The sequence below is a fragment of the Stomoxys calcitrans genome, chromosome 4, assembly GCF_963082655.1.
Source record: "Stomoxys calcitrans chromosome 4, idStoCalc2.1, whole genome shotgun sequence".
In the NCBI taxonomy this organism is placed as follows: domain Eukaryota; kingdom Metazoa; phylum Arthropoda; class Insecta; order Diptera; family Muscidae; genus Stomoxys; species Stomoxys calcitrans.
The window spans coordinates 116573868-116598535 of NC_081555.1; the positions used below are offsets into that span (position 1 = coordinate 116573868).

The 24668-nt window shown below is 40.9% G+C and overlaps 1 protein-coding gene across 1 annotated transcript in view; it reads right to left on the bottom strand.

Annotated features, from left to right (window-relative positions):
- LOC106087731 (uncharacterized) overlaps window positions 1-24668 on the bottom strand; it is a 598301-nt gene that overhangs the window by 113193 nt on the left and 460440 nt on the right. The window contains 1 exon segment of the mRNA XM_059367647.1: window positions 22346-23804. Coding sequence (XP_059223630.1) covers window positions 22346-23093 — 748 coding nt within the window. The 5' untranslated portion in view covers window positions 23094-23804.

Here is a 24668-nt window from a genome sequence, read left to right on the forward strand (position 1 = left end):
ATGTTCTACGAAAACTAATGTTCAATGATACTTTCTATGGAAATAAAATTGAGGTACGATGAAATGATGCTTTGATAAAATTTTCTATAAAACTCCAATTTCGCAATAAAAATCAATTTATTATAATGACAAAATTCCCAATAAAAATCTAATTTCTACGCAGTTTTTCAGAAAGGGCCATAAGAACTTCAAAAATAAATTGCTAAAGGTTATTCCCTATTTTGTCATGGTTTATATGGTTTATCAGCATATTTGATTCCCCAGAAATCTAAAAAGCAATAAAACCTATTTCCTTGAACAACATAGATATTAGAATTGAAATTCGAAGAAAATGGTAAATGCTATTCAAAAGACTGTAGTGAAGCATATTTACAAATATCCACTTTGAAATGGTAAATTTAAACACGCGCATAAAGCTCCTCTATAGCACGAATGCAAGTTATATATGCCATGTCATGTGGGGAAAATCAATCGCCATACCCAACATAATTTCATTGTTTGCCAAAAGCAAATAAAAAAGACTCCCAATTTGTTTCTGTTTTTTTTTCAGTTCCATGAAATCTTCTTAGCTGCAATGACATGTTTATACATTTGTGGAAGCTTCGTGATAGTATTCACGCATCTCCCCTTGTATTACACTTGAATTAATTTACCGATAAACCAAATGTACGACTTTTATGTATTGCCAATGCCATGGCTCTGTACTAAATTTCACTTCATATGAAAATCCACAACATTCATTACAATAAACCTCAAATGCCTCCATTCACAATGGTGAAGAAAAATTGCTGGGGAGCTGCTGTAGCATCTTTTCAATATTCCCTTAGCTTTGTGTGTGCCATTGGTATAACGACTGACTTATCGTATTTTCCAAGTATCGGAATAAGTCAAGCATTAACGTTCCACCCACCCACCACCTGCTTTGTTCATCAAAAGGTAAAAGGAAACCAAATTATGCAGACAAGGGAAGGTGGAATAAGAATACAAATATTTGCGTTTCCATAATCGCAAACAAATGCAAATGGTTGTAAGCATTCAAAAGTTGTTACACGAGAGTATATCGAAAACTCTCCCTCTATCGTCTATCGTTTATCGTATCGTTCTATCGTCTAAGTCACTTAAATTATGGGTGAATGCTTAGGGGGGAAAATGATTTGTGAGTGAGGGAAGAGAACAGGAAGTTCATTATAAATTTCTATGAAATGTTTGCTTAAGAGGAATATTTTCAAAAAATAAATTATTAAGACCTAATTTTCAAGAAATTTTTTCTGTAGACAAGATTTCTTTGAAGATGGAAATACAAAATTATAATGAATTTTTTTCTGTAGACAAAATCTCAATGAAATTTATGAAAAAAACCTATGAAATTCTCAAAAAGGTGAGATTTGTTTAAAGTGTTTTAATTTTTTTTATGAAATCTTATGTATAACAAGTAAAAGCGTGCTAAGCATTTCAGCAAATTCGGATAATATTGGGTTGCCCAAAAAGTAAGAAATTAAATGCATTTTTAATAAAACTTTGAATGAACTTTAATCAAATATACTTTTTTTACACTTTTTTTCTAAAGCAAGCTAAAAGTAACAGAGTCACAAGCTGTGAAAAAATTTGTCAACGCCGACTATATGAAAAATCCGCAATTACTTTTTGGGCAACCCAATAATTGCGCTCTCTAGTGGCTCAAGACCCAGACCGGTTTATATGGAAACTATATCAGGTTATGGACCGATTTGAACTATTCTTGGCAGAGTTGTTGGAAGTCATAACAAAACACGTCATGCAAAATTTCAGCCAAATCTGATAATAATTGCGTTTTTTAGTGGCTCAAGAAGCCAAGACCCCAGATCGGTTTATATGGCAGCTATATCAGGTTATGGACCGATTTAAACCATTCTCAGCACAGTTGTTGGAAGTCATAATAAAACACCTCATACAAAATTTCAGCAAATTGGATAGGAATTACTCCCTATAGAGGCTTAAGAAGTCAAGACCTCAGATCGGTTTATATGGCAGCTATATCAGGTTATGGACCGATTTGAACTATTCTTAGCACAGTTGTTGAAAGACATAACAAAACATCTCATGCAAAATTTCAGCCAAATCGGATAATTGTTGCGTCCTCTAGTGGATCAAGAAGTCAAGACCCTAGACCGGGTCTTGACTTCTTGACTTTCAGCCAAATCGGATAAGAATTGTGCCCTCTACCGGCTCAAGAAGTCAAGATTCCAGATCGGTTTATATGGCAGCGTGCTTTCGACAGACAGACGGACGGACGGACTAACGGATGTGTCTAGTTCGACTTAAAATGTCATGACGTTCAAGAATATATATACTTTATGGGGTCTTAGACGAATACTTCGAGGAGTTACAAACAGAATGACGAAATTAGTATACCCCCATCCTATGGTGGAGGGTATAAAAAGCAATTTGTGTTTGTGTGTTCCTTATAGATTCATAAATGGCCGATTTTCTTGAAACCGATTTTCTTGAAATTTTCACAGATGGTGCATAATGATTCTGTGGTGAAAGTAGGGTACTAAATTTTTTGGTATCTGAAGGGGGGCGGACCCTCCCCCTTAACCTAATTTTCAGAAACGCCAGATCTCACAGATGGGTGGTGCGATTTAAATGAAATTTTGAGTGTTCTCTTACTGTAACCTGAAAACAAAAATTTTTTATCCAGCTCCACCCCGAAAACCTACCAAATATATATATATAGACCAATGACGACAATATGGGACTCAAATGAAAGGTATTTGAGAGTAGAAAACATATCTGATATCTAATTGTCGGACTAAGTGTTTAGGGAAGCACTCCAACCCCCAAAACACCCCTAAATCGGACATATTTACCGACCATGGCAATATGAGACTCAAATGAAAGGTATTTGCAAGTGGAATATGAATTTGATATCCAAAGGTGGGACCAAGTTTTGGGAGACCACCCCTTCCCCAAAACAAGACTCATTTACTGACAATGGCAATATGGGGCTTAAAGAAAAGGTATTTAAGTGTAGAATACGAATCAGGAATATGAATTTGATGTCCAAATGTGGAACCAAGTGTTTGAGTGGCCGCCCCACCCCAAAACACCCCCCAAAGAGCACAAATTTACTATCATAGCAATACGGGGCTCAAATGAAAGGTCTTTGGGAGTAAAGCATGAATCTGATATCAATATTCGGGAAAAATTGTCTATGGGGCCACCCCACCCCTATAACACCACTCAAAAAGGAAGTATTTGCTGACTATTGCGATATGGGGCTCAAAAAAGAGGTATTTTAGAGTAGAACACGAATCTGATAAAAATTTTCAAGGCCAAGACACTGAGTGGCCGCCTCATCCCCCCACATAACCCCCCAAACCGATCATGTTTGCCGACTATGGAAATATGGGGCTCAAATGTAAGGTATTTGGGAGTAGACCACGAATCTAATATAAACATTTGGGACCAACTGTCTAGGGGACGTACCACCCCATAACAACCCCCAAATAGGACGTATTATACAAAGAGCTCAAATTTACGATCATAGCAATATGGGGCCCAAATTAAAGGTTTTTGCGAGTAAAGCACGACTCTGATATCAATATTCGGGAAAAGGTGTCTATGGCACCACCCCACACCCACAACATCACCTAAATAGGAAGTATTTGCGGATCATTGCATATGGGGCTCAAATAAGAGGTATTTTAAAGTAGAACTCGAATATGATATATATTTTCAAGACCAAGTCACTGAGTGGCCACCTCATGCCTCCGAACCGGTCATATTTGCCGACTTTGGAAATATTGCGCTCAAATGTAAGGTATTTGGGATTAGACCACGAATCTGATATCAGCATTCGGGACCAACAGTCTAGGGGACGTCCCACCTCATAAATGCAAATTTTGCCCATGAACATTCCACTGTTCCCACCTCATAACAACCTCCAAATAGGATGTATTTGCTCACCATGATTGATTGGCTCTTAAAAAGATTGTGGAGCTTGATATTGATAGTTTTTAGGGCCCATTCCACAAACTGGACATATTTGCAGACTTTTTTCAATAAGGGGTTTAAAAGGTAATTCAGATTAGCAAACGTATTTCATATTCAATTTTGAGCCCTATAACAAATAAATGATATTTGAGAGAAGGGCAAGATGCTAATATATTTTCAGGGCTAAGTGTTTAGGCGATCAACCCACCCCCCCCCAAAAAAAACAACCACTAAATCCGACATTTTTACCGACCATGTCAATGTGGGGCTTAAATGAAAGGTATTGGGGAGTAGAGCATGAAATTGAAACCCACTTTCGGGACCAATTTTCTGGGTGTCAACCCCTTCCCCAAAACAACCACAAACAGCAATTTTTTTCTGACCATCCCATTATGGGGTTCAAATTAAGGTATTTGGGATTTTTATACGAATCTGATATCGAAATGTGGGACCATGTATTTGGTGACCGTTATTCCTTCAAAACACCCCCCAGGCGTAAAAATTTACCGACCATCGCAATATGTGGCTTAAATGGAAAGTATTTGAGATTAGAAAACGAATTTGATAACCAATTTTGGGGCCAAGTGTTTAGGGGACGCCTCATACTATAAACTCCCCTTAGACCAATGGCAATATAGGGTTTAAAAAAAATGGCGTTTGAGAGTAGAGCGCGATGCTGATCTTTTTTCAGGACCTAACCCCCGAAAACACCCCTAAATTGGACATACATATTTAAGGATCATGACAATATTTGGCTCAAATAAATGATATTTGGGAGTAGAGCAACAAATGCATATCCACTTTCGGGACCACGTTTCTAGGGATCAACACCACTTCCTAAACCCACCAACCACCACCCGGGACCACGTTGCTAGGGATCCACACCACTTCCTAAACCCACCAACCACCACCCTGGACCCTTCCCACTTACATTACTCCATTGCCCTCCCTTTGGCGCGAGTACTGCCTCTTACTTAATTTTTTGCCAAAGGACCTGACCACATCGCCCTAGTAAAAGTAATTTTCATAGTCCAACGTTTGCCAGACAAGATGTTTGGTCTTAAGCCCATAATTGCCGCATTTATTATCCGATTTCGCTGAAATTTGAGACGTGGGCGCATTACACTGTGGTCGGACTTGTATGGAAAGAGCGGACAAAAATTCATAAAAGCCACATTCATTTGTTGATTTCGCTGAAATTTGGAACGGTGAGTTGTTCTATACCTACCGATGTCCGAACGGAATATGTTCCAAATCGTGCTATATTTCGATATAGCTGACTTTATTTCGATATTCAATAGCTGCCATATAGACCGATTTGCCGGTCTTTAGTCTTAAGCCCATAATTGCCGCATTTATTAACTGATTTCGCCGAAATTTAGAACGGTGAATAGCACTATACCTACTGATGTCCGAACCGAATACGGTCCAAATCGGACTATATTTTGATATAGCTGCTATATAGACCGATCTCTCGATTTTTAGTCTGAAGCCCATAATTGCCGCATTTATTATCCGATTTCATTGAAATTTGGAACGGTGAGTTGAACTATACCTACCGATGTCCGAAACGAATATGGTCCAAATCGGACTATATTTCGATATAGCTGCCATATAGATTGCCGATCTGCCGAGACTATATTCGGTTGTTCATAGTTATTTATCAATATTGAACTTTCACAAGGCAAAAACATCCTCAAGGAGCATTCCGATGTACTAGAGAGGTCGTTACTATAGCCTTGGCTACACTATTTGTCTTAGTATTGGACCGTAAATCTCAATGTTTTGGCTGTTATAGGCTAAAACATCCAAAAAAACGTGAACAAAGTCTGAGAAATCAAAATCTAGAGACTTGATTTTTACCGCAGACATATGGTCTAGTGATCTTGTTTGCTCAGTGCAAATTTGCCCATGAACATTCCATTAAGGAATTGGGGCAAACTTCTCACAAATCAATGCCAAATCCGAACAACATGCCGCAGAGCGACACCTCTTTGGGGAGAAGTTTTTACATGGGAAAGTGACTCACAAATGTCGTCAGCATTAGGAGGGGATAACCACCGCTGAAAAATTTTCTGTTGTTCCTGCCAGAAATCGAACCCTGGCGTTCAGCGTCATAGGCGGACATGCTAACCTCTGCGCTACGGTGGCTTCCAACTTGTTTGCTCAGTACAATCCCAAAATTCAGACACTCGAAGGGGCCCATTAATATTTTGTCCCTTCCATATTGATCGCCCCACCCTAGTTCGTATACAAACAAATTTTAAATTGACAAAATACATGGAGGTCTGTCTTGTATTTTGGTCATAACTTTAAATGTTGCAAAAAGTTACAGCTAAAATGTGTAGCATTTTAAGACCACCATGGACATTGGTGGAAAATATCAATGGAGAGGTCCAGAGGGAACATAACTTAAACCTTCTTCAAGCTCAATTATAATGGCGAGATAACAATAGCAAGTGCATATATGTTACCAAGTATTAGACTCTCATTTATTGAATTTTGGCCAATGGCAGCGACCACTGTGAATTAGAACTTTTGGCTCTTCCTAATATCATCAAAAAATCTCTTGACTTTCACCATAGGAAAGTTTTTCCCAAAAAGTTGGAAAATTTGTAATCTCAAATTTAAATTTTTCAGAAATTTTTAATGGTATAAATTTTAAGCTTTTTCTCATTGAATTTCCAATGGCTTGGCACCAAAATCTAACTGAAGTACATTTCACAGTCCCAGCTCTTTGAAATGTGTGCAACCATTACGCATACATGTTGATACGTAAGCCGCAAATCACTGTCAGTAAAATAGCTTTTTTATTTTTTTTCCACGCTCGCATTCCACTCGATTTATTTACCTGTTACCCTGTCACCTCAGTATCGTATTTGCAGTGAATGAAATTCGCTAGAATTCGCGTTAACAATGATTTATGCACAATTAAGCTGGAATTGTTGTATTTATCCTGATTAAACGGAATGCTTTCCGCCACATCCTACTGCACTATCACATTGTATTCTCTACCAAATATTTATTTTTTGCAGCAACAATAGAGTGGTTAAGAACTATGACATATATAAGACTTGAAATGCACAACTAGCTTGTTATTGGCTTAGGTATATGCCCTGCCCTGGGAGCGTCCACAGGTTGCAGCTACTCCGTTTTTATGCGAAGTAGCTGCAAATTCGGCCGCGGGCAGTCAGCGATTTTCGAGAGGAGAATCTCAGTGAGGAGTCAGGTGGCACTGGCTCTTAATTCAATACTGAGTGCCAATGATACTCGAGATGACAAGGCGAGTTATTGGCGCCTTCAAATAACCAATGGCCAACATCAGCGTCTGTTCCCAGGTTAGGGGCGGCGAGCGTCGGATCTTGGAGCAAGCGGCTCGCCACAACGAGGGATACATGTGCAATCCACAAAACCCATGCGGTTGGGGCTCTGGGCCAGTAACCCGCCCCCCCAAAACTGAGAACTACTATGAAAAACAAAGGAAAAGTAAAAACGGACCCCCCCCCAACGTTGACGATCCACGCAAACGAAAAAAGGACCATGATTTGTGGATCTGCACCTGGAATCGCCGCACTCTTTATAGAGAAGGTGCAGTATACGCGCTAGCGGATGTATTAGGGAAGTACAAGGCAGATATTACTGCTTTACAGGAAGTGCGATGGACTGGGAATGGCGTCACTACAACACTAAACGGTGACGACTATACTATAGCTGCCATAACACGAGCCATGAATTTGGCTGTGGATTTGTGGTTAGTCGGAGACTGAAACACCTTGTCTCCAGCTTTACTCCGGTAGATAAGAGGCTAGCCACAATCTGCATAAAAGCCAAATTCTTCAACATCATCCTTATTTGTGCCCAAGCCCCGACGGAGGACAAGGACGAGCAGATTAAGGATATTTTCTACGAGCGCCTAGAGAGAGAGTATCACCGCTGCCCCGCCCATGAGAGGGAGATTTTAATGCGAAAATACGGAAGGAAGACATTTTTGGTCCAACAGTCGGAAAGTTTAGCCTCCACGAGATAACGTCCAGTAATAGGTTGAGGCTGATAGATTTCGCCGCGGCAAAAAACATGGTAGTTAGTAGCACCAGATTTCAACATCAAAATTAATCACAAAGCCACATGGCTGTCACCCGATCAAAACACGAAATACAAAATTGATCACGTTGTGATAGATGGAAAGAATTAATCTAGCGTTTTAGATGTACGATCGATCCGTGGAGCAAATATAGATTCGGATCATTACCTTGTTGCAGCAAAGATTCGCGCCCGTTTGAACATGGCGAGGAAAGTACGATCTGACACTGCACGGAAGCTGGACACTGAAAAGCTGCAAACACAACAAATGGCAGCGGCATACTCCACTCGACTGACCCAACTGCTCGATGAAAGCACTCCTTGTTCCGAAGCCTCCCCCAAGAAATCCATGGTACGACCAAGAGTGTCGAGATGCTACTGAAGCCGAGAATGCGGCATATAGAGCAACCCTGCAATCAGAAGCAATGCGCCAGATGAAGGAGAGGTATCGGGAGAAAAGGAGAGAGGGGAAACGTCTATTCGGCAGAAAGAAAAAGGAAATGGAAAGATGTGAGTGTGAGCGAATTGAGGTGTACAGGAGTCAGAATGAAGTCCGAAAATTCTACCAAAGAATTAAACATCAAACCGATGGCTTTGGTGCAGGCACATCCTTCTTCAGAGGCAAAGAAGGAAATCTGGTAACTGACGCAGATAACTTGCTGAGGATATGGAAAGGACATTTTACCCAACTGCTAGTGTCCGACGATGGCGGCGAAGAAGATACCGCAGAACCAATCCCTGATGATGGTATAGAATGTTTACCTCCTAGTCAAAATAAGGTCCAAGTAGCAGTGAGCCGACTAAAGAACAACAAGGCAACAGGAGCCGACGGGTTACCCGCTGAACTATTTAAGACCGGAGCGACACGCTGGTAAGGCGTATGCATCAGCTTATCTGCGCAATCTGGCTAGAAGACGCATACCCGATGATTGGAACCTCAGCATACTATGTCCCGTACACAAGAAAGGAGACAAGACGGAACGTGCCAACTACAGAGGAATAAGTCTCCTCCCCATCGCATACAAGAAACTCTCGAGCGTACTGTGTGAAAGATTAAAACCTAAAGTCAATGAGATAATTGGGCCTTTGTTGACTACAAAGCCGCCTTCGATACTCCTTTTCGTTCAAAGGTATTTCAAGCAATGTCTGAGTTTGGTGTCCCTGCAAAATTAATAAGGCTCTGCAGGATGACACTTGCTGATACGCGTACCTCAGTAAGAATAGGAAAGAATCTCTCCGAACCATTTAATACCCAACGAGGTTTCAGACAAGGAGACAGCCTATCGGGTGATCTCTTTAATATCTTGTTGGAGAAGATTATACGAATGCAGATGTGAATAGATATGGCACACTAATCACAAAAGAACACATGCTACTCGCCTATGTTGACGATATCGACACCAAAGAAGTCTTTTGAAGGCAAACACAGTTGTACACGCAAACCAGGAAGACTAAAAGCCCGATGGTGGGAGACACCTCGAAACTTGGTGTCAGAGATTTTAGAATGAGCTCAGAAGATCGAGTCGCTTGGAACGCTATTCTACGTTCGGTTTGTGGATCAGATATTCTGTCATAGCCAATTAAAGTAAGGGTTAAAAAATTTAACTCCTTTGTCAACAGAAGCATTGTAAAATTGGGAAATGTTAAGTCAATTGAGTCATTACCGTCCTCAATAGGTTGCATGATATATGTCGACACAGGTTTGCTGGGATTACAAGTAGGGTTTTAAGTTGCCAAAATAAATTTGAAGTTTTTGTCCGAGGAACAAGGCCTACTAGATTTATGGTGAAAGATAAATAAATTTTAGCCTTTCATAGACTGCACTTAATGACAGTAAAAATGTCATCAAGTATGCCCCTATCAAAGTCGCCGATATTTAAAGTATTTCATTATAAACATTACATCTCTCATTACAGCATGCTCAGTAGCCTTGTCTGTAGAGAAAGGTCCTTAACGACAAACTTGGGTTAGTTTAACTATCCACAATTGATGAACAACAACTCATGGTTTACGGTTTCATGTTTCAAGTTTGAAAAATATATTTAACCCCTGTACCCATTCCCCACTCTAATGTCTACGATACTTTGCCTGTTTGGCTGTTCACTTGACTGTGGGTGTTGTGCGATACATACCTACCACAACCTTATCACTGATGCAAATGTGTGAGATTTGACGCTCGTCCCATCGATTTTGCGAACCATGTGTATATATTTGCACATTTCGTGCAATATCAGTTGTAAAATTAATGGATTTCTATTTGCGTCTGTTTAGCTCTGTGTTCCAAATTTTTCGTACACTTCAAACAATGCGGAATTTTTTATTTACATTTTACATCAAATTACCATAGTATGTAGTACGTGTGTGAAACAAACCAACGATGTGGGCCCATACGTGCATTATCTTGGAACGATGGATGTATGGCATGTTTAGATTAAACAAGTAAGAGCGTGTTAAGTTCAGCCGGGCCGAATCTTATATACCCCCCACCATTCATTGCATTTGTCGAGTTTTATGCGCGGTATCTATTTTTAGGCAAACAAAGAATATTGAATAAGAACTGTTATATTAGAGCTATATCAAGTCCGATTCGGACCATAAATAAATGCTGTACATTGTAGAATTCATTGTGTAATAATTCAGTTCATTCGGATAAGAATTGCGCCTTGTAGGGGCTCAAGAAGCAAAATCGGGAGATCCGTTTATATGGGAGCTGTATCAAGCTATTGATCGATTCAGACCATATTAGACACGTATGTTGAAGGTCATGTGAGAAGCCGTTGTACAAAATTTCTTCCAAATCGGATGAGAATTGCGCCCTCTAGAGGTTCAAGAAGTCAAGACACCAGATCGGTTTATATGGCAGCTATATCAGGTTATGTACCGATTCACGCCATACTTAGCACAGTTATTGGAAGTCATAACAAAACACCTCATGCAAAATTTCAGCCAAATCGGATGAGAATTGCGCCCTATAGCGGCTCAAGAAGTCAAGACCCATGATCAGTTTTTAAGGCAGCTATATCAAAACATGGAGCGATTAGAACCATACATAGCGCAGTTGTTGGAAGTGATACCAAAACACCACGTACAAAATTTCAGTAAAATCGAAAGAGTATTGCGCCCTCTAGAGGCTCAAGAAGTCAAGACCCAAGATCTGTTTATATGGCAGCTATATCAAAACATGGACCGATTTGGCCCATTTACAATCCCAACCGACCTACACTAATAAAAAGTATTTGTGCAAAAGTTCAAGCGGCTAGCTTTACTCCTTCGAAAGTTAGCGTGCTTTCGGCAGACAGAAGGGCGGACATGGCTAGATCGACTTAAAAAGACTCATGTTTCGAGGTGTTTCAAACAGAATGACGAAATGAGTATACCCCTATCCTGTGGTGGAGGGTACAAAAAAAATTTTTTCCGTAAAATTTAATCAACAATACAGGCAACACATGGGGGAAGTAGGATAACATATATGTAGGGTGGAGTCGCTTAAGGATGTGCAAGTTTTCCTGGGCCGCACTTTAAAATCGATAACAAGGTTAACATCTTTGTATTATGAATATTTCACCAAAGTTTTCGGAACGTTAGGATTTTGAGAAATGTGGCCCATCTAGCTATTGCTCAACTTTATCCTGAGGAACCCCATAATTTAATTTTTGAAAAATAGCCATGTTACCAATATTTAATCCCATGGCCCATGGTAGTCGGTCGTATGCACCGGATTGACCCGATGGAATCTTTCATCGGCAAGGGCTGCAGCCTCAGTGTACGTTTTCGTCCCTTTTTCGTCATTGGGGAGGCACATCCGGGCGTGCCTTCTCCGAACGCTTCTGGTTCGTGCCGGGATTGAAAAGAACCTCGATCCTTGGTTCTGTTCAGTTTGCCAGAACCGCCTCCATCATCGGTCAGTGTCCGTAAGGTGTAATCGTTGCATGGAGTGGGTACATTTCCGATTTTGCTCTGGCCTAAGGTCACTACGGGAGTATAGTCACAAGGAATATGTTGCAAGGTGCTTTGCGAACACCGCCTTCTCCGTCCTCGTCGTCGGACTATGTGACCCCCCGTGCGGCAATATACGCAACAGCAGCATCCCAGCACCAATATTGCAGGCCAGTGCCGGGAAGTGTATATTTTTTGCAATTGACTTGCAATGGTTTGAGAGGCAAGATCGACGAGATAGTGGATTTTATGAGTGAAAGAAGCTGAATGTGCTACGTAAGGGTCGCTTTAGGAATGAAGGTGGGGGGATTGGCCTACGTTAAACGTCATTCAGTGTAGTATAGACCCATCTCGCCTGCGACTGGCGGCAGTGACCCCTACATGGAGTGCATGGGGATATTTGTGGCTGGAACACTTGGAGTTATGCAACTTAGGTACCGGTTTAGACAGCTGTGGTCTACTGTTAAGTCACTTTCGAATCTCGATAGACGGGACGACAGAACCTGTCACGTAACTGTAACTGATCCGAAGAGGTGCGCCAGGTTGTTCAACCGTAGATTTATTGTGCATCCAGAGAGTGACAGGGCTAAGAGGAGAGCCATTCGTCGTATCCCTGCCATTACAATTTAATGTAGACGAAGTTACGAACATCATCCGTGGTTCCAAGTCTTCCAAGGCGTTGGGCCCCGACGGAATCTCTACACTGATGCTGAAGAATCTGAATCAACCTGGTATTCGCAGACGAGCTTGATGGGATTCGTTGTACGGATCCCAGTAACCCCAGATTAAGTGAACTGAATATGGAAATAAACAGGGTAGTCAACGAACATAAGCGGAATTTGTGGCTGGAACGCTTGGAGCTATGCAACTTAGGTACCGGTTTAGGCAAGCTGTGATTTACTGTTAAGTCACTTTCGAACCCCGGTAGGCGGGGCGACAGGACCTCTCGCTTTTCTGATGTAACCATGACTGACCCGAAGTTGTTCAACCGTCTATTTATTGTGCATCCCGAGAGTGACAGGGCTAGGAGGAGAGCCATTCGTCGTGTCCGTGGTCTCCGACCCGAAGAACAGCCATTACAAATAAAACGTGGACGTGGAGTTACGAGTGTCATCCGTGGTGCCTAGTCATCCAAGGCGTTGAGCCCCGACGGAGTCTCTACACTGATGCTGAAGAATCTAGAGTTAAGTGGCTTACAAATGTCCTCAACCTATCTTTGAACACTCTAATATTACCCGATGTCTGGAAGATGGGCAGAGTGATCCCGTTACTGAAGCCTGGAAAGGACCCGAGCGTGAGGGAGTCGTACATACCGATTCGCCCTCTCTCACCAGTAGCCAAGACGAGCCGAGCATCGTAGGAGAATTTCCATTCGCCGAGCATCAGCATGAATTTCAAAGAGAACATAGCACAACAACTGCTTTCAATGCCAAAGACCCCCTATAGGTGTGGGTGGCTTAGTAACTACAGTCGAGAGTAATGTTTCAAGCGCACAACTAGTCGTCAGACTTATTAATGAGGAAGAGACGGATAAACGAGAGGGATGCACAGTTCGTCACCAGACTTTAAATAAAGGTGGAGTTTCCGACTGGGATTCAGACAGCGATATAAAACCTGGATGGAAGGGAAGAAGTATCCGATCGGATACCTGAGATGAACCTTGAAGTCAAGTGTGAGGCAATGCTGCGATCGGCACAGTCTTGGATTGACGGAACCCTAGTATTGCCATCTGGAAGATCATGTTACACGGATGGATCAAAGCTAGAGGACCGAGTGGGACTGAGATCTATTTAGACTGTCAAAATCCGCATCGTTTGAGTGCCGGGCCCCAGCGGAGTAAAGGGGAGTGAAAGGGCAGATGATTTGGCGTTGAAGGCCAGAGGACTTTCGTCAATAAACTTGGTTAACCCGAAGCCTTTCGGGTTGACGAAGTCCGAATTAGGGGAGTGGGTGACGAATGCTCATGCAACATTGTGGAACAGCAAAACGGTCAGTAGGACGGCGAAAATCCTATGGGGGGACCCAGATTGTGAGAAGACGAGGCAATTACTGAAAGGAAGTAAAAAGGAGGTCGTTGTAGCTATTGATATCATAACGAGACACATAGGACTACGAGCTCACTTATGTTAAATAGGTACGGCAAGTGATAGCATGTGTAGGGCATGCGGGGAAGATGATGAGACTTTGGAGCATTTCCTATGTCATTGCCGGGACTAACAGATACAGGCACTTAGTTGGGGACACAATACCAGACATGAACCAACTTAGGGGAGTGTTATTGAAAACAATTAAGGATTTTGTAAGTAGCACGGAATTCCTAACTTACAACTTTCTTTTTAGAGATTACTTTACAGTTTTTAGATCCTACAACAAGCTTAGGTGTCTATCAATAGTCGCATGGGGCGGATTAATATCTGCACCCTCTTTTCAACCTAACCTAACCTTTTTTACGTCCAGATGTTCATTCAATATCGAATGTATACTGGTGGAAGAAATGCCCAAAGATGGATTGCATTATAAGTTCACGCACTACATTAATGTTCTCTGGTACAATGGCCGTTTTTGGACGACCGGAGTTTAAGAGCTTCGACTATGACTGAATTCACTAAACCAGTTTTTCACAGTTCTATAGGATGATCCTTCATCGCCATACAAAGATTAAAGTTCGTCATTGCACTTTTGTCATCATAATCCACGTCTAGAATTGTGAAAAATGGTCTCACGAAAATGTTCACGAGTTAGTTCCACGTTTTTGTCAAATTTAATTTCTCAAGTCACTGTAAACAACCCAAATGATGGTCGTATGTCAAAACGTTCTGAGTTACAAAATGTCAAACTTTCCAATGGAAATGTCAAATTGCTGGCGACTCTTTGTATTGCCTAGGCCAGAAACTTGTGCAGCAGCCCTCTTTTATCTCTGTTTATAATATTTCAAATCCCTAACTTTGTATTCCGACTTATAAAACTGCACATTTCAAGTGGTCTAAATGGAATTAAGTCTTGGCAAACAATAGTTGGAATAAAATTCTTGCAACATCATCATTATCATCCTTGTATTGTGGGGGGGATGGGGTGCTTGTGTGGGCTTTTCGTATCTTTCAATTGAAATTCAAGGACTCACTTGTAGATTATTTTATTACCACAAAGGATATTAGAAAATGTTTCATTAATCACTTGACATTCTCCAGAAACTTGGATATGGTCGACGTAGTCTAGATAGTAGTGCACTAGAATTGAAATTCTTTATCTGCATCTGCATTTTATGTGAAAATATTTGAAATGGCTCTTAATTAAGGATGTCCATGTTTTGTTTGTATTTGGCTAACAATTCATACATTTTGAAGCATTATTGATTTTATTGAGGGTATTATTTCAAATGTATAATGTGTTGTGCTGAAAATTTTTGTTTAGCCAATAGCAGCCTAAATATTCCGAATGTTTTTAGAGGAAATTTTATTTTCAGGCAAATAACAAAACATTTCCTCAAGTTTGGCGATTTAGATGATCACTTTAGGAGCTAGTTTATATTATTCATAATTTTTGAAATTTGTTACAAAATGATATTTAGGATTTATTTTATTCTTACTCCGTGCCTATTACAATTTCGTAACCTAAAAACAGTTTTACAGAAAAATTTTGCAAAAAAAATTTTTATTATTTGCTTTTGTTTCCAATGCTTGTCCAGTTGTTAAGATTTATTTGTTCATATGCTGGCATTGCAGTAATAATAAAACCTTATGACACATTGGCTTTCAACTATTTATCCTCCAACACTCACACACACACACACACCGACCTACAAATTAAATGAGTGTACATTTGTATGAGTACCCTGGAGGACATCTGTGTGCACTTGGGGTGACCCAATGCATTGGGATTTTGGTCAGCATTTGTGATGGCTATTTATCCTGGGTTAAGCACTTGCTTTAACTGTATACGTATACGTGAGTAAACCTTGACCTCATGTTTGTTAGAATGCGTTAGAATGTGTTAGAATGCATACATAAACATATGTGCTGGCTACCTTACCGCATATCCGGTTTACTGGCATACTTCACCAACACCACCACGTAGATATATTTCCCAAATTGTTTCTACGGACAGTGTGTATAACTTTGTTGTGTTGTTTCAACACGAACTCATACAAGTGCATTTTATGTTACAAAATACATCACGCACACTCCACATACAAAACAAACAACACACACCGTGTGGGAGCAGTGCGTACGTGTCTATGCATTTTATGCCACTTGCTGTTGGACATCCGTTGGGTTGGCGGTTCCTGTTTTTTTTGTTATCTATCTTTTGTTTGAACATTTCTTAAATATTTGTTACGCCACAACAGCAACAAAAAAAGCAACACGCACACCATTCGTTTGGTACAAATTTCTAAAAGCTTACGAACATGAGTGTATATTAGGGTTTAACGCAAATGATAAATGATTCAATTATGGTGAATGGAAGATTGGACGCCTCAGAACACATGATACACATTTTGAAGCCTTTAAAATATTTTGAAAATTGAAAAGACCCCCTTTTAAAATGTGAAGACCATGTAGCCTTATGAGTATCACGATCCACAGAGGGATAAAATCGAACAAAACTATTGGGTTGCCCAAAAAGTAATTGCGGATTTTTCATATAGTCGGCGTTGACAAATTTTTTCACAGCTTGTGGCTCTGCAATTGCATTCTTTCTTCTGTCAGTTATCAGCTCTTACTTTTACTTTGCTTTAGAAAAAAAAGTGTAAAAAAAGTATATTTGATTAAAGTTCATTCTAAGTTTTATTAAAAATGCATTTACTTTCTATTAAAAAACCCGCAATTACTTTTTGGGCAACCCAATAGTAAAAAATATGTCAGTTGGGAACGGATAGACCAAATTTGAAATGGTTAGAGCTGAGGTGTTATCGAGATTATGCGCAAAATTGGAAAAAACGAATAAAGATATCTTTATATTTTTTGTACCCACCACAGAAAGGTGGGGGCATATTCATTTTGTCATTCCGTTTGCAACACATATCCATTTCCGACCCTTTAAAGTACAGACAATCTTGACTGTCGTAAAAATCTAAGACGATCTAGTCTTGACCGTCCTTCCGTCTGTCTGTCCGCCTGTCTATTGAAATCCCGCTACAGTCTTAAAAAATAGTGACATTGAGCTGAAACTTTGCATTGATTCTTTTTTAATCCATTGACAGGCTAAGTTCAAAGATGGGCTATATCGGACTATATCTTGATTTAGCCCCCATATACACCGATGGACCGATATAAGATCTCAGGACCATTTAAGCCACATTTATCATCCAATATCGCTTAAATTTGGGACAGAGAGTTGTGGAGGCCACCGTAGCGCAGAGGTTAGCATGTCCGCCTTTGACGCTGAACGCCTGGGTTCGAATCCTGTCGAGACCATCAGATCCAATTTTCAGCGGTGGTTTTCCCCTCCTAATGCTGGCAACATTTGTGAGGTACTATGCCATGTAAAACTTGTCACCGAAGAGGTGTTTAACCGATGAATTTGGTTCAACGAGTTGTATTAGACCCTTACATAGCTTTCCTGAATATGCTGGGGATCGGACTTTACTAATGTATAGCTGCAATGGGTTCATAAATAATGCATTTTTGCATATAAAAATGTATTTAAAAAAGTAAATACGTGCTAAGTTCGCTTTGCAATTGGAGCCATATCAGGTTATGGGGCGATCTAAACATACCTGGTTTGTATGTCGGAAGCCATAGTAGAAGTCATCTAGTCGAGATCGGTTTATATGACAGGTATATCAAGTATGGAACCGATTTAGACCATACTAAGCAGAGTTGTTGGAAGTCAAAACAAAAGACTTCGTGAACAATTTCAGCCTAATCCGATAATAATTGCGCCCTCTAGAGGCTCAAGTAGTCAAGATCCGGTTTATATGACAGCTATATGAAGTTATGAACCGATTTGAAAATCATAACAAAACACCTCATACAAAATTTCAGCCAAGTTGGATAAGAAGCTCAAGAAGACCAGATCCAAAATCTGTTTATAGGGTAGCTATTTCAACTGATACACTCTAATAGGAAAATTTTGTTCCAAATATCAAGCGCCTATCTTTATTCTCGCGAAAGTTTGCGTGTTTGCGACAAACTAATGGACATGGCCAAATCGACTTAGAGTGTCCAGATTACATACACTTTGTTGAATCTTACAAACGGAACGAGGAATTTAGTCAATTTCTATCCTAAAGTGGAGGATATAAAAAAACATAAGCCCGAATAGAGAATCTGGGTTTTGCGCTTTGAGAGCTCGAGGGGTTTTTTCGTACGGATCTTTGACCACTATCCAGCAAAAAAAATAATAATTTTGGAAATCGGGTTATAAATGAAGAATTGACAGGCCGAACAATTTTTTATTTATTTATTTTTATTTGTAAAAGGTTAATTTTTATAGAAAAAACAAGTTAGAGCGTACTAAGTTCGGCCGAGCTGAATCTTATATATCCTCCAACATGGATTGCATTTGTCGAGTTATTTTCCCTGTATCTCTTTTTAGGCAAACAAAGGATGAAATAAAAGAATTGCTACGCTATTAGAGATATATCAAGTTATGGTCGGACCGTAAATGAACTGAATGTTGGTGACCATACTAAAAGACATTTGGTAAAATTTCGACTAATTCGAATAAGAATTGCGTCATTTAGGTGCTCAAGAACTAAATTAGGGAGATCTGTTTATTTGGGAGCTCTGTATCAAGCTATAGACCGATTCAGACCATATTTGACACGTATGTTGAGGGTCATAGAAGGAAGCCCGTTGCACAAAATTTCAGCCAAATCGGATAATAATTGCGCGCTCTAGAGACTGAAGAAGTCAAGATCCCAGATCGTCTTATATGGCCGCTACACCAGTACTCGGCTTGTTGTGCACTCTAAAACGAAAATTTTAAGTTAGGAATTCCGTGCCACTTACAAAATCTTTAATTGTTTTTCAGTACCACTCCCCTAAGTTGGTTCATGTCTGGTATTGTGTCTCCGCCGGTATCTGTTACACGCGAAATTCGGCCAATGAAAAACTAAATGCTCCAACGTCTCATCATCTTCCCCTCATGCCCGACACATGCTATCACTTGCCGCTCCAATTTGACATAAGTGAGTTCGAAGTTTTATGCGTGGCGTTATGATTCCAATAGCTATACTGATCTCCTTCTTGCTTCCTTTCAGGAATAGCCTCGTTTTCTCACGATCTGGATGCCCCTATAGAATTTTCGCCCTTCTACCGACCATTTCGTTATTTCACAGTGTTGCATGCGTATTCATCGCTCACGCCCTTAACTCAGGATTGCATCGACCCGAAAAGCTTCGGGTTAATCAAGTTTATTGACGGCAGTCCTCTGGCCTTCACCGCTAAATCGTGTGCCCTTTCCCTTACTCCGTTATGGCCCGCCACGCAAACGATGCTGATTTTGCATCCTCAGAGGAGGCGTTCATCTCCTTCTTAAACTGCGAGACTGTTCGTGACCTTACCGTCCTTGTTGTTATTGCCCTTATGGCAATTTACTGTCCTTAAAAATGTTCACACTCGACGTCCTCGCTTTAGCACCACACCACTTCACGCATTCCGTGATCGCCCGGATCTCCGCCTGCAGGACCGTATTATGGTCAGGCAGTCTAAAACAGACCTAAATCCCTGGATTCTCAATGTAGACCCCTAGGCCCACTCTGCCCTCTAGCTTTAGTATCGGAAACCTCATCCAGAATTCCTGTCGTCTCTCGATTATACAGCGATGGTATGAGCTTATCCTTTTCTCAGTCCATTCTTCCATCGCCTTAAGTCTCATAGCTACAGTGGCTGCCACACGCTTAATCGGTATGTCAATGGGTCGAATATCTAGAATAGTCTCCAGTGACCTATTGGGTGTGGTCCTAATTGTTCCGCCTATGCCAAGACAACATGTTCTCTGTACCTGTTGTATGGTTCTTATGTTGCAGTTTTTCTCCATATCAGTCCACCAAACTAATGAGGCGTAAATAAGTATTGGTCTAATCACGATCCTGTAGAGCCAGTGGACTATCCTCGGATTCAGCCCCCATTTCGAGCCTACGGCCCGTCTACATAGTGCCTAACATCTGTTAGCCTTCTCCGTAAGCTCCTGAATGTGACACTTCCAATTCAGTTTCCTTTCCAAGATCACACCTAAGTATTTGACCTTGTCAGATATCGAAATCGTCTTATTGAGGAAATGTGGTGCGTTAAATTGGCCCACCTTCGTCTTCCTCGTGAACAGGCATATTTCAGTCTTCACTGGGTTAACATTGAGATCTCTGGGTCTAGCCCAGCCTTGTGCCATATGCAAGACCCTTTCGGCCCTTCTGCATAGCTCGTTTGGATCCTTACGCATTAGAAGTATTATAACATCGTCTGCGTAGCAGACGGACTCAAGTCGCTCCTCAGTCAGCATCCGTAATAGGTCATTTATGAAGGTCAACCCTAGAAGTGGCAATAAAATGCCCCCCTGTGGCGTACCTTGTGACACTTTTTTCCTTATATTTGTGCCATGGGAAACACAATTTATCCACCTGCTCCTTAGCATATTATGTTGTCCAGTCTCTTAGGACCGAGTCCACCCGGTGCTGGTCTAAGTATTGGATCAGTGTGCCGGCCCGCACATTGTTAAAAGCCCCCTCGATGTCAATGCATACCGCCAGGGTGTACGTTTTGGCATCGAAGGATTCTTCTATTTTATATGCAACCTCGTTTCAGGACAGACTCCACCCACCATCCCTTGACATAGGCCCTCTGTTTGTATTTGAGCAGTTTGTTAGATGTCCTACACTTTATCATGGTGTCCACAATACGTTCCATGGTTTGAGTAGAAAGGACGTAAGCCTTATAGTTCTGTAGGCCTTTGGTGTCGCATAATTTGCCTTAAAAATATTGGACAGATGAGGCGCCAGATAGTCTGCCTTTTTCTGTAGTAATTCCGGAAATATTCTATCAGGTCCGGGTGACTTAAATGGTTTAAAGCTCCTCTAGGATTTCAGCATAAATTCCATAATAATAAACATTTAATCAACGTCATTATTCCAAGATTCCAGTGTCTCCGTGACATAGTTGTTGGAATTTATACCACAACGGCATGTGCAAAATGTATGTGGTAGCTATATAAAGACATTGACTGATTTGACACGTTAGCAATCCCAATTGATCGACACTAATAAGAAGTATTTGTAAAACTTTTCAAGCGCCTAGCTTAACACCTTCAAATGTTAGCGTTTTTTCGGCAGATAGACAGATGGTCGGACAGACGGACTAGGCTAGTTCGACTTTAAATATTATGACGATCCAGATTAGATTTTTTGGGGTCGTAGATGAGGTGTTACAAACGGAATGATGAAATTAGGTTACGAAATATGGTGGAGGCCACCGTAGTGCAGAGGTTAGCATTTCTGTCTATGACGCTGAACGGCTGGGTTCGAATCCCGGCAAGACCATCAGAAAACATTTTCGGCGGTGGTTTTACCCTCCTAATACTGGCAACATTTGTGAGGTAATATGCCATGTAAAACTTCTCTCCAAAGAGGTGTCGCACTGCGGCACGCCGTTCGGACTCGGCTATAAAAAGGAGGCCCCTTATCATTGAGCTTAAACTTGAATCGGACTGCACTCATTGATATGTGAGAAGTTTGCCCTTGCTCCTTAGTGGAATGTTCATGGGCAAAATTTGCCATATGGTGGAGGGTATTAAAAAATATTTCCACTGTTACCGAAAGGTAAATCAAACTCAATTGCGCTCTACCCTATTATACGTGCATATGAATATTCAAAAATGTTTTCATCTGTGGCATTTATTTACATTACTTCTCGGTGTTTTTTTTTTGTTTCCCTTCATCATTGTTTGCCTAATGCTTGCGCATATTGTGCATGTGGGATTTTTTTGTTCATGCCATGCCTTCATGAACCTAACAAGCAACTGCATTGACCCATAGCACTCGGCGAATGTGCAGCGATGGTGATTTTTTTTTTTTTTTTCAACAAACGATTCCATAGGCTAACAGCACACGTTCCTTGAGCAATTAATCTTGCAATATTTGCTGTTTGGTATTTTCCATTTGCATATTGTTCAATTTGGAAAAAGTATTTGCAATAAAACTACATGCCAAAGCAATGCGAAACACATGCTGCGAGTAAATACCCAGGAGCAAATAAATCTCTCTTTGTGGGGGGAGAGTTATTGTTGAAATGAATGCAAATTCTAAGGCATCGAAAAACACTTTTGTGAAATCATGTTCTGGGGGGATTTGACCAGGAAATGACTTTCAAGGTGGCTTTTTTATAATATTTACCAAAATAAGTGCAATGTTAATTCTTACCAGTTTGTGTGGTACTTCTGTGAAATAAACTCCTCAGATAGGTCATCAGTCTTCGATGCAACGGCCGATGACGATGCCTCGATGAACGCCTCGATTTGCCCTGCTCCACATCATCTTCTTCGCCCTTTAAGTCGTCCACTTCACTGCCACACTTTGAAGCATCGACAATGATTTCTATGCTGCGTTGTTTCTCGCGATTGGAAGCTTGAAGGGAATGCGAATGCGAATGCTGTGATGACGATTTGGTCAGTGCTGTTGTCACAGGAACAATTAAAGCATCATTGGGATTTTGCCCCGTACCAGCTATAGAGGAGATATTTATGGTGCTGCTGCCTCCCAGGCCGCCTCCACCCGATATGCTGCCTATTGATGAACCTGGGCCGGGTTGTGTTTGGATTACCGAGCGACTGGTGCTGGCCGTGCAAGTGTCGCGCGGCAATGATGTCTGGGAGGAGGCGCCAATGCCACCACCGCCTGCACTATTATGGCTGACATTGCTGGGATTATGCGTCAGATGCGTGCCATTGGAGGCGTTGGCCGCACTACCGCGATAGATTAACTCGCTGTCGTGTGATATGGTGCGTATGGTGTGCAATCCCGTGTGATGCGAAGTGCTGGTGACCAAACCCCCACCAGCGCCGTTGGCACCAGCACCGGCTCCATTATTGCCATGATGACCTCCATTGGAAGAGCCATTTAAGCCGGTGTAGTAGGCGCTGGCAGGACGTTGTACTTGTGGACCTGCCATGGCAACTTCAATTACAATTTGCTGCAGCAACCAAGTCTTTTGAAATGTTGGTTTTGGTCCTCTTTTTTTTTTTTTTGGTTTTTTCCCGTTGGCTTTTAAACGCTTATTTTCTAATGGAACACAAATTGATTTTTGTTTTGTGAAATTTCTTCGTTCTTCTTCTGTAGGCTACTACTGCTACTGGATGGGATTTGAAGGGGATTTGAACAATGGCCTCCGTTTTGTTGTCGTCTTCTTTCTCTCTTTTTTTTTTGGAGGGGATCAATGGTTGTATCTAGGAGGGGTATGGTACTTCTACTTGTTGTCCACACACTATTTATAAATCATTTTGTTCTCTTCATCTTTCAATTATCTAGAATTCTTTGTTTAATTAAATTTTACAATTTTCAGGTACAACATACTTTGGTTTGGCACTATTTTTAGTAAATTTGCATATTGATTTGTTAAGCATTTTATTTTTTGGGTAAAAATATGTCCCCTGTGTTGCTCTTTGGCAGCTGCTTTTGTTGTTTTGCTGGTATTAGTTGCTGATGTGGCGCCTTTTGGTTTGACTACTGCGTTTGTTAGCTTTGTTTATTGGTGTTAGTAATTCAAGGTGTTAGACATAGAGTTTTTTATCGCTTGTTAAGACAATACTGAGACACACACACACAAACATACAGACAGTTAAATCTTGAGCGCTAGTTTAGCTTTTGTTGGGTTAGCGATTATCTGCAAAAAATAAAACACAAATTATTGTTACAATCACATTTATAGTTAAATTGCGGTTGCTTTTCTACAAAAATGCTATAGGCGAGTTTTGATAATGGTTTAATGGCAGTTGTAAGATATAAAAAACTAGAGTCTCAAGAAGTCAAGATCCCAGATCGGTTTATATGGCAGCTATATCAAGTTATGAACCGATTTGAACCTTATTTGACACAGTTGTTGAAAGTAAAAATAAAATACGTCTTGCAAAATTTCAGCCAAATCGGATAGGAATTGCGCCCTCTAGAAGCTCAAGAAGTCAAGATCCAAGATCGGTTTATATGGCAGCTATATCAAAACATGGACCGATATGGCCCATTTACAATACCAACTGACCTACACTAATAAGAAGTATTTGTGCGAAATTTGAAAAGGCTAGCTTTACTCCTTCGGAAGTTAGCGAGTTTTCGACAGACAGACGGACGAACATGGCTAGATCGACATAAAATGTCGCGACGATCAAGAATATATTGTATATACTTTATGGGGTCTCAGACGAATATTTCGAGTAGTTATAAACAGAATGACGAAACTAGTATACGGGGGGATAAGCTTTAATAATATCGTCTACGAAGCAGACGGGTTCAAATCCCTCCTCAGTCATCGCTCCTCAGATGCTGACTGAGGAAAGATTTGAACCCATCTGCTATGCAGACGATGTTAAGATACTTCTTAGAGGTAAGGATTCGAACCAGCTATGCAGAAGGGTGAAAGAGTTTTGCACATATGACTGGGCTAGAGCCAGAGGTCTCAATGTTAACCCAGAGAAGACTGAAATATGCCTGTTCACGAGGACGACGAAGGTGGGCCAATTTAACGCACCACGTT